The sequence below is a fragment of the Physcomitrium patens genome, chromosome 18 (assembly GCF_059467195.1).
Source record: "Physcomitrium patens ecotype Gransden chromosome 18, ASM5946719v1, whole genome shotgun sequence".
NCBI lineage: Eukaryota > Viridiplantae > Streptophyta > Bryopsida > Funariales > Funariaceae > Physcomitrium > Physcomitrium patens.
In genome coordinates, this window is record NC_143427.1 from 12,878,229 (window position 1) to 12,890,229 (window position 12,001).

At 36.0% G+C, this 12,001-nt stretch overlaps 1 protein-coding gene across 2 annotated transcripts; it reads right to left on the bottom strand.

Moving 5' to 3' along the window:
* Window positions 1–3,722: 3,722 nt before the first annotated feature.
* Window positions 3,723–6,387, bottom strand: LOC112295116 (acyl-lipid (8-3)-desaturase). Of its 2 annotated transcripts, XM_024546308.3 has the most exons (3): window positions 6,234–6,383; window positions 4,541–6,004; window positions 3,723–4,302 (listed from the first exon to the last, which is right to left on the bottom strand). In XM_024546308.3, exons 2-3 carry the CDS (start codon window positions 5,948–5,950, stop codon window positions 4,231–4,233), a joined length of 1,482 nt encoding a protein of 493 aa, XP_024402076.1. In that variant the 5' UTR covers window positions 5,951–6,004; window positions 6,234–6,383; the 3' UTR covers window positions 3,723–4,230. The 2 variants fall into 2 exon arrangements, with proteins under 2 accessions (XP_024402076.1, XP_090100466.1); XM_090244340.1 differs by having other exon boundaries at window positions 4,541–6,387.
* Window positions 6,388–12,001: the final 5,614 nt, after the last annotated feature.

Below are 12,001 nucleotides of genomic sequence, written 5' to 3' on the forward strand. Positions count from 1 at the left end.
TAGCTTTGGGGTTGAAGTTCAATCACAAGTTGCACTTGATTGATAAATCCTCAAAACTTAGATCTGGTGCCATCAAACTTCTCAGATAGGGCAATTCTTGGTTCTCTAATATTAGAAGGACGTTCCACCATAGGAGAAAGGACATGGTTTGGTGTAGATGTTGAAGCAGCTTCAACCATTTCTATATCTTCACTTCTTGCCAATCTTGTTATTCTATGTGGTGGTAAATTGAGTTGATGCATCGCAAGCATTAATTCTCTCAATTGCTCTTACATTTGTGCCATTGTATTCTTCATTTCAACAAGTTCTGCAATGATAACACTTAAAAAAGAGAAGATGTCTAATATTGCTCAAGATAAATAGAAGAGAGGACTTGAAAACAAAGAAAATACTAAAGACAATATCAGTTTAGAAGAGGGTAATCCGCAACTTCTAATATGTTTATATCTTATTAAAAAAAAGGGGTAATCCATTCTTAATCAAGATTAGACAAAGCTTTGATATTGTAAGTGTACTCTTGTCAATCTGTCCAGGACAAGAACTCGATGAAAAAGTAATTCAATCAAGTGAGCCTTCACTCAAAGAAAGGTAAAAAAATATAAATAAACAAGTATGTATATTGAGAGAGAAACTGAAATGGCTATTGTCAAAAGATAAGAAAATTAGAGACCCTTGAAACTAGATTGGAAGTAAGAAAGGAGTTGACAAGAGTGAAGAAGGCTTCACTCTTATCTCTATATATACTATCTAACTAGGGGCTACGTGGCGACGATCTATAAGACCTCCAATATGTGTTGACTTTGTAGGACACATGCCTTGACTTACAATGCAAGTTTTTCTATGTGTGGGCCACATAGTTAGCTTGGTCTTCAAGCTAACAATATGTGTGGTACATGGCCAACTTGTTGACCACGTTTCTAATCCAAAAAGGCAATTATAGATACCTTTGAAGTCAAAGCAGCATCTATGAAGCTTCTAGGAAGCTACTACATCAAATACTATAGAATTAACTTACTTTTATTTACTTTTACTTACTTCTACCTATTTATATATGTAATTACTAGCTTACATGAGTATGTCCATGACACAATCTTTGTGTATATAATATTATTTATTTCACTTATTTTGTATTATTCTTATTTTGATCGTGTTGATTGTTTCTTTCACTTCACACTAATAATTACAAGCAAGTCTTAATTGATGTCATCTTGTAATTTGAAGTACATAATGAATTTTAATTTTACATACTTTTCATTTATTAATGGACATAATTTTTAGATTATCACTCTAAAAACATGATATAAACATAATTGCTTCTTATAAATTTTTCCTACCATTTGATAAGACTTCTTACTCTTTCATGTTTTTTGCTCTTTTAAACTTAAAAAATAGACAAAAAAAAAATATTAGAAGGTGACTTTTTTTATTGTACTTATTGCCACTTGGCTTATAATTGTTCTCTTTTTGTCTATTCTAAAAGATCTTCATCAATAGGAGAAGGTATCCCCTACTACTCATTTACAATTTTTTTCCTTTAAACACTATGGATCATTGCCAATTTAGATAGTAGCATGGATAATTTATAAGTTAATACCTTGCAATCAACACCATTACACTAACTTAGGACATTTAGCCTAGAAACAAGGTATTGAATATAGTGAGGTTTGGAGAAGTACAAATGAATTTTGTTTGTTTTTTTTTTTATTAGTCAACATTTCTTTAAGAGTGGTTGATTTACAATTTAGCAACCAAAAATTAAAATTTTACAATTTTTTAGTACCTAATGGCACAAATTTTTGCTAGTATATAATAAAGACTCATTTTAGTAGTAGTTTTTATTACCACACTATTATGGTTATTGTATTTGTTTTAATTTATTGTTAAGTATATATCATGTTTTTTTTTTAATGTATCACGTTTATCTTATTTATCAAGGTTTTTGGAAGAAAGTAAATTACAACATAATCTAAATATTTATAAATGTACTCATTGAACACTCTAAAATTGGTCTAATTAATCAATCCTTATTTTAAAAAATCCTAAAAAATTGAATAAAGTATTTTCAAATATATCTTCAATGTATGTTTTATACATATGAAATGTCCTAAATTTTTACATTATACCACACATGGATCCCAGTAGTCATATTTTCTATTTTTATTATATGATTTGACGTCCCAGTATCAATCTGCAAGAGAGAGAACTTTTGGTGTTCTCACAAAGTTGGATTTTATAGACAAAGGAACCAATGTCGTCGATGCAAGTCAAAAGTGTACTGTTTTGTGCTTGGAATGTGTATGTTATACGAAGCAAGTTACATTACTCGATATCCAAGTTCTTGATGACGAATGAGCATGACATAGTAGGTGCGTTTTGTTTGGACCAGTTTCCTTTTTTCTCAATTGAAACATACCGCTCATGAAAATCTCTCTGTTGCTATAACATGTTCTGGAAGGCCGTTCCCACCGTTTGAAACATCCGTAGATTGGAATTGTAAATCGTTCCCAAGCTGCCCGCCCCGATGGTTCCCCTACGTTCCCTCCATAGTTTCCCAGTCTTTGGATCAGCGGCTAGTATTGAATCTGAGGACCACCGCAATTCGACGGTAAACAATGGCGGAACCAGTTGTTGGGGTTTGGAGGTCTCGAGGCCACAGTTCTACGAGGGTCTCTCTTGTTCACATTTCCGACCTTCATCCTGAACCTTAATAAATTCATCCTCTTTGACGTCATCGAGCGTCCATCCAATCCATCGATCTCCAGCTGCCTTCTTGCGCTACAAATCCAGAGCTCGTGTTCCCTGCCTTCGACTTCATTTGCTGCAGCGCCCCTGATATGCGTCAATCGTCGTGTCCGTAGTCGCGCTTGTAGCATCCAGTGCGACAGCAATTCTCCTCTTGCAAACGTGGGGGATGCTCTATCTTGTGGACGGCGCAGAAAGCATGGGATGCAAATGTGGAGACAAGGGCTGAAGCGATGGCTCCCATGGACTATCAGTGCCGTCACTGTGTCCACACCTTTTGGCTGTCCCAGTTGTATGAGAAACAGTGGGGGGCTTTGCGCCGAACTCCCTTACTCAAGACGCATGTAACGACGCTGGTGGGCGGGGCAACACAGGAAGGCAGAGCACTGCGCCGCTGTAAGCATGCTTGGAATGCGAACAAAACGAAGAGGCAGCAAAGTGGTACAAGCTTCTGCTGCAATGCGAAGGGGTGGAGGTCATCGAGGAATGGAGCCTCCTGAGTTGCGGAGGCTGAATGCCCGCCTGCCCAGTCAGCATGGGCTCTCCCATTTTGATGACATGGCGGAGGATTGTCGATGATGGGCAGTATGAACCTTAGCAGCGTACCCACAAGAGTTTCCTTAGAAGGGCTTTTCACTCCATTTAGAGGGGTTGTACAGTAGTCTTCTTTGCAAACCATCCGTGTAATTATTCATGGAAGCCAATAGAACATTTGTTTTGTTATGTCCAAACTGGTACTTTTCTGGCTATGTTTCATTCTTTGTAAAGTTCCAAAGGACTCTATTGCCGATGATGTTTCAGTTTATGAGATGACTACACACGATCTTGTTTCGCGTTACCTGTTCTATGGTGAGAAAATTGCAATGTTGATCAGTTTTGCATGGAGAAGGAAAGTTTGTGAGGTTTGGATTTGATAATTAACTTGTTAATTTTAATTTACGTAAATTGATCTGTGGACATGCGAGGCAATCATCATATCTGTATAATGAATTAACAAATCTCCCAATTCAGTTAAGGATATATTGACCATAAGAACAATTTTTATATGAGCTATGCACTCACTTGGTGACGTATATGTGTATCTATATGAATCCTTTGCACTAGCAGTGCCTTCTGACCATCTTTAAATCTAAACGCTCACTTGAGTTGAGTGTTAAAACCTTCAGTAAACTACTTTATTCCTATCCATAAGGTGAGTTGTCAATGCGTAAACCTGAGCATAACTGTGAGCTCCGGTTCGAAGTTACCGGTCATATCTAATGCCTTCGGAACTGTCGCAATTATAGATTGGCAGAGGAATAGAATATAGATCAGATCCAGGGAAGGATGTTTGCTTTTTATAGCGCCAGTTGCACAGACTGTATTAGTATCTTACGCCTCAATATAACTACTCAGCACATCAAGGCTCGGTGCTCGCTGCGAGTGATCCTATTAAGCAGAGACGTTATCTTTTCAAGTTTATCCAGTCTGGAAACGTTCAACGACGCATCACCTGCCGAATATACCAAGCACTGTCCTCACTTGTCTGTCGAAATCACTTTGTATTTGTCTTCTCTCCCACTGCCATGAGCAGAAAAAGCCGATCAGACTGAGCCTCCCCAACAAGCAGATATCAGTGCCTTCGGACGCTTCCACACAGAAAACGTCTGAATGAACAGGATTGGCGATGAGAATGATGGTTGGAAGCAACAGTCACGATACCCAAAAGGGTTCTAGGTCTGTATGGATCGAATTGGATCCGTGGGAAAAGAATTACACAATTTCCTGGCAAATTGTGCGCCTATTCGACATGCTCTACCTTTGTGGACATGTTTGACGTGTGCAGGTGATGGAGTTGGATGGCATGAATGTAGCCTCTTGCAGTCACGTAAGGGACGTCGTATTTCTCGCAGAGCCGAGCGACAATGGGTTGCAGTTTCGGGAGATGACAGTGGTTCACCGTCGGGAACAGGTGATGGACCACTTGGTAATTCAAGCCCCCGCTGAAGAGATGGCAGAACTTGCTACCGACGCCGAAATCCTGGGCAGTGATGACCTGGTGCTTGTACCAATCGACGTCCGAGACGTGGATGATGTGAGGAAGGAGATGGTTGATCTGAGTGTTCATCATGAAGACTATCGAGAAAAACAGATACGGGATGAGGGAGAACGCGAAAGCCTTCCCCCACGTCATTGTGAAGAAAGGCCAGGCGTGAATGACGCCGATCGTCAATACTCTTCCGAGGATGTGCGCAATCCTGCGTAGCCCGCTAATGGCCATCATGGGCACAACCTCGTTGTAAAGATTGCTCTGCAGCATCCACGCATCCTCCATGATCGCCATGCCAACTTCGACCGCCACACCCCACCACAAGAGCATGTACCACCAAGTGCTCTGATTCCTGTGACGGGGAAACCATTTCACCTCCCTGTGCTCGCGCTTCATCCAATAGTAATGCAACACATCGGGATCCCGATCAGAGAGGTTCGGGTAGCTGTGATGACCTATATTGTGCTGGTGGTACCAAGCAAAGGGGGAAGAAAAGAAAGGGTAAGCGTAAGGAACTAAGGCATTCCACCTCCAGTTGGCCGACAGAGCGAAGTGGGTCGCGTCGTGAAAGGTGTTCACTCCAATGAGCCACGCCATGAGGGGGAAAAGAAGTAAAAATCTCCAATCGCCTGTGAAGAATCCGGGGAATGTACTTAAATAAAGGGCTCCAAGGATCGAGATCTCAATCCACCGCGCTGGGGTGGCCTTGGTTGCTTCTCGGAGGGAGATATTCCGCCTCTTCGCCTCCGATTCAAAGTATTGCTTCACATCAAATTTCAGGGCCTCACCGAAAGCGCTCGGCCATTGAAACGAGTGCTCCGCTACGCCATACCGCTGCTCAAGAGTCTCCAGATTCCTACTATTCGAAGAGCTAATTTCATACTTCATCAAAATCGCGTCTAATATTTTCCGGTCAGTGAAGGGATGGTGACTCTCAAACATGATGGTGGCATCACGACCTCGCGCCAGACCAAGCGTCACGGGTCCTCCCGGATGAAGTCTCTCGAATTCAGTCAAATCGTACCACTTGCCATGAATTTTTGTGAGGAGTCTAGTAGGCTTTGACGTTGTGAAGACGCTCAGAGGTTGCAACCTAAGATTGGGCCTTCCAGTAGTTCCTGGCTTGACGTAATTCCGCGTGGCTTTGAACTCCCCCACCCGCTCGACCTCCGCCTCCATAGAAGCGGCGTCGGTGGTGATATGATTCCGTCCAGATTACTTGATCGTCGCACTCTGCTACAACACAAACACTTACACTAATCTTCAATGGCTACGTCAACAAACTCAACGTCATCACCACCACTATCGTCACCAACTACAACTACTTCGGCGAAGGTAATGAAAATCCAAGCTAAAAAACCCCAGAGCAAATAAGGTGCTATCCCTGACTCAATTTCGTCGAAAATAAGAGCACAGCGTGTTCAGCCGAGACGAAATGACGACAACGACAGACACAACCTACCTCCGAAACGAAGAATGAGAGCGCCACGAACGAGACGATCGCCACTGCAATGCAGATCCAACAGAAACGATTGCAACGATTCTCTCGCCTACCCCAGTCAAATTATTCCCACATCTGCCTAAGCCCAGAGTAGAATGATTTTCACACAACGCGCGGCTAAATAAAAGCTGGAGATGAATTCCTGTGCCCTGGCGAAATAACAGTGAGGAAAAATAAGTAAGTAAAAAAAACTGTCGAGGATTTCTAGCAGAAGTTGGGGCAGCGCTCCTGGCCGCGTGGGGGCGAGTTCTGATATGGCTTTGATATATCCCCCTCCCAAATCCTTGATAAAACGTCATGTCACCAACTAAGCTTGTGCCCTCATTCCACTTTTTTCAATGGGATTTTGTAGTTTTTATTTCTTCAACATTCTAAAATAATATAATGTAAATTTTAAAAAATTAAAAACACTGATTTTTTGTGCATGTGTGTGCAAAATGATGTGTTTGTGTATTGTAAGTAATATCATGTCTTTTCTAGGTTCAGAACACACACACACACACACATATATATATATATATATATATATAATTGAATTTAAATTAAACATTGATAATTCTATTATGTTTTTTTAACTATAGCTATTTTACTACCATCCATGTATCACTATTCATCATCACACTACTTTCATAATTGTAATTATATATTTCTGATAATATTTTAAATGACAAAACTATAACTAAAACTAAGTCTAAAATACCACATCTTTACTACACACATTGGTAAAAAGTTGAGAAACACCTTTGACCAAGCCTCCTTATACATTACTCAATACTTTTGTTATGTTGGCAAAACGAAATAGAGATGTGGTCCACACACAACAATTCAAAAGAATGAAAGTGATGGTGTTGGTGTGGACATGGTCCCTCTCTCTCTTCTTAGACTCCAGAAATTTGAATGAAAAGCCACCTTGGTTGCTTCAAAGAAGGGGAAAATGGTGAGATTTGTGTCTCCTCAAAAGACACACAGTTTGAATGGAAGGTTACCTAGACCTCATTGTGGATGGAGAAGTTTCCAGGCTAAGGTGCCCTCTTTGCAAAAAGTACTCAAAACAAGAAGCATAGTCTACTCAATGATGCATATAAAATGTGTGTTGAAATTACTATTTCAAAGTATATAAATATAGAGATGACATGAAATGGAGAAATCCACGAAAAGTTCTTTTTTTTTTTAATTATAAAAAGCATCAAATATTGTGGTGGATTAAACGAGGTTGTCATTTATCTTTTCAGAGTAATCTGGTTTTGTACAAGTCATAAGAATAAAAATAAAAACTTGAAGTTTTTATGGTTCCACAAAGTCATCAAATCCAACAGTTGCTGTATTTTATATACATGCATACATACAGAATAAATTATGTCCCGAGATAGATTTGTTAATAGTGACAATCAGTCTTAGGCCAACTTAATCAAACGCTTTGGAATGATTTGAAGAACGGACTTCCCACTTCTTATATAGCAAGTTACCATTTACTAAATGAAAAATATTCCAAATAATCTATTTAATTTGATGCACTCCAAATTTGACTTTTAATAGCTTTGTACTCTATTCTCAATATTAAGGAACTTAAAGACTTTTCTATAACTCAAGCGCTTATTCTCTAAACGTGGCCCAGTCTCTAAGGAACTATTTTTATATCTAGTTTTTGGCGAGAATATGCTTTGTTTGTGCGTTACGAGGAGTATGATCTGGCATTTCATTGCGGTGTCAACTAGGGCTCTGGAATTAGGATTGAGTTGGCGAACCACAATTTCGCCCAGCTGGCACATTTTCAATATTTCATGCAACAATTTGTATGCGTAAGACAGACGTACGCGACAATGTCCATTGACCTGTGTGTATATACACCAAAATAACTTAACTAAGTAAAAGGACAGGGAAAATAAGAACTAAGGAAGGAAAGATGAGTCACAGCAGATGGATATTCTCATTATATATTTCTTTTGTCCTCGTGCTTTTATTAGTACATATTTAAAAATCAAAGTTGTTGAAAGCTGCAAACTGTGATGGTACACAAATTGAATCTTCAATGCGAACACACGCGTATCAACAAACAATGGACATACTTTAAATACAAAATCTAGTGTAATCGATACGTCTGTCCATTAAACCTGACTGTTCATGAAATTAGTGGCACATTCATGAAGCGAAACTTGCATAATATTACTGAAAATCTGTTAATATGATTTCATTCCTCCCCTCTCTATGTTATATTATATTTAAACTAAAAACACAAAGGTTTTGGTGGTCAAGCAAAACATGTAAGTAAAACTTGATGAACAGTACTAATCTTGGCTCATCGTCCAAATAATAAGTGTTCACAATTTCCATCAAAACCATTCCCAACTAGGTTTACAGTTTAATCTTGCCAGGTGATATTATTGGTTGTCTGTGCAAGCTTGGAATTTAGTAAGAAAACTTGTTACTCATTCCCTAACAATGTGGCAGCTTGACAACGAGAAACAACGTATTATTCATCCTTCCGACCACATTCTCCATCTATACGAGGAAGAATGGACAGTTGGTTCAATCTGGACATTCTCCTGTGTCGCTGGCCCCTAAACGAGCTCTGTGTTAGAGTTGTGGCGGAATGGCCACGTCACTGTGGATGGAATTATGTGCGTAATGAATGATGTATATGTCATGAACTAGTGTGTGCATCTATATATTGGATGGACGAAAATGTAGATTTCACTCTTGCATCAATTACTGGGGTTGCCTGCGTTCAACCTTGCTCAAGAGGCGATTCTTTTGTTTTTGGATCATAGGTAAAAACATATAATATCCTAAATTTAATTTTCTGAAATTTTTCGAGAAATCAAAAAAATAACAACGTGTTTACTTTGAACCTGTATTTCATGCTACTTTGATGTAAATGTGGCATCAAAATTACTGGCCATGGAATACAGACTGGACTATTTTATATCATTTATTATTTGCTGTAATAAAATTATCAAAAAATCTCAGGATATAATTCTATACACTGTTGATTTAGAAACAAGAGAGGTATTCTTCTATAAATTGTGGCAATCAGGAATAAGAACAGTTAGAATAGCTTAGGTGCATCCATTTGATGGAGTGGTTGGACAAAATGTGTGTAGATGTATATACACATATTTACACACAAGTATAAATACCTCATGTCTGTAGTATGTTGGAACTTAAAAATAAGTTTATAAATCTATGGTCATCAAGTTTTATTCCTAACAAGAAAAACATAAATAATAGAGTATATATTGTTCTTTGATTTTGTAACTATTTGTAAACATTGTGGCTTTCAAGCCTTCTTAGAGTTGTTGCACACCATCATTTTTGATGGCAAGTTTAAATGCAATACTATGCATGTGTACTATAATATGCTGAAAATTAAAAAGTAAAAAAGATATGTAAAAGAGTATTCTCCATAAGAAACTTTATTTTATGAATAATTATTGAAATCAAATAAAATTTGTAAATTTTGGATATTTATTTATTTATTTTTCCACTAATATACCATATAAGTAGAATGATCAAATTTTCTCCAACATACTTTATATTATATTGAATCATGTAGTTTAAAAACAATGTCCATGGTAATTTTGTGAGGACTAATTTGAAATATTAAATAGTGTGTCATCTTTTTGTTTATGTTAGGATTTATAATATTTTGTTATGTATTTGCACATAATGATTGAATAGAAAGTTGTAAGGTGAGGATGTCATGTACTATCATATTGAGTATAAAATACATTGTGCAATCTAGAAATAACAAAGTTATATTGCCATGTATAAATCTTCAAATTGACTCCCTTGTAGTTTAAAAACAAAAATTTCACTTACAGTGCCAAAAAGTACAATTTTTAAGTGATATTAGTATTAAAAAAAATTATGGGTGGAAATTCATGTTGTAAAAAAGTGACTCTTTGTAAGAATTTTTGTATAAAATTCTAACTTTCTTAGAAAATAATTGTAGGCTAAGAAAGTTGGATAAAAAATAAGTATAGAGTTATAATTAGAAGTATTGAATTTACAAGTTAAAAGAAGTTGTGTTTGGAATAAAAAGGCATCATGAGTCTACATAATATTTAGATGAGAATTATTATGTAGAAAATAAATGGAGGTAGATTAAATAATATCTTGTGGAAGAATTTCTTAGAAGATTTGTAGATGTAAATTTGACTTTATATATATACATAAAATGATTAGTAGGTTGGAAACTTGACCAAAAAATTATCCAGGATTTAAATCTCAAAAGACTAAAAGATCAATACATTCTTGTATTATTCAAAAAAAATATAGAATCACTAAGATGATATTTTATTAAACTTGAATAACTATTGCCAAAAACAAGAAGATTAAAAAGTCTTGAAAGAAGTCTAAAGACTAAAAAGGTATTAATAAGAGCAAATGAGGCTTCTTTCTTCCTTCTTCATATACTATCTAATTAACAGCTATGTGATAATGTTATATAAGACCTCTAAGACATGTTTAATTTATAAGAGACATGTATTAATTTACAAGATAAGATTCTTATATGTACACTACATCATTAGCTTGTACAATAAACTATCAATATTTGCAACATATAGCTAACTTGTTGGTCAAGTTTCTAACCTACTAATTAATTACAAACATGTATAAAGTCAAATATACATTTATGTAGCTTCTAAGAAGCTTTATTATAAGATAATATTAAATCTATCTACATTTATCTTTTATCTAATACTTCTTATCTATGTAAATATGTATGTCCATGATATTACTTCCTCTTTTAGGAATTAGTTCTATAAAGAACAATCATCTTATAATGAAGAAATCTAAAATGAGGTGAAGTATATTTGCCACATATTTTAAATTTTGTTTCCTTAGAAGATGGTTCATAGGTCTTCTTAGCTATTGATAATATTTCATAATAAGGTGGAAAGATCACCTTATTATTTGATCATTATTGAGATATTTGTAATTCTTTTTAAAAAAATATTTAAAATACCATTAAGAGCCGTTTCTACGTCTAATAAAGTCACAAAACATCAAAGCCTCTTTGTGATACCAAATATGTTGTATCTCACCATCTATTAAAAAAGAACATGTTGTTCTTGAAGGTCTTTATCTCTATTAAATTAACTTGAAGATTGTGACAATTATAATGTCTCATCCAATAAGCCAACAAATGATAGCTCTTGAATTAAATTTGCTGGTTTTTAGTACTTCGTTTTCTTAGTTCTACAAATACACAAAAACTACTAACAAGGATAGAATGTAGAATGTAATTTTTTTTAAATCCTATTTTTTTATGACAAAGATTTTTTATTCTTCATCATAATTTTGATGGATTTCATCAATAAAAGAAATAAATTTTCTTTGCTATATTTATAAGATTCTTAGATGGCTTCCATATGTATTCATTAAAAACATATCCGTGCCAACAAACAAGATATTGTAATCTATTTTGGGACAACCTTGAGTCTAAAACTTCTTATACCTTGAATTCTTGATTATTATCTACTTCTATAGAAAGAAGTGACATTTGTCTTCTTTCCAAGATAATTATGTTATATGGTTTAAAAAGAGATATATGAGATACATGATGGATCTACATAGACTTTAATAGGTATAATTGATTAGCAATTGGATTAATTTTTTTACAAATAAAAAATGGTCCAAGCTTACAATAATCCAACTTATCACAAAAGTGGCTAGTGTTAATATTGCAATGAAGTAACTATACCTTGTTACAAATATGGAATTAA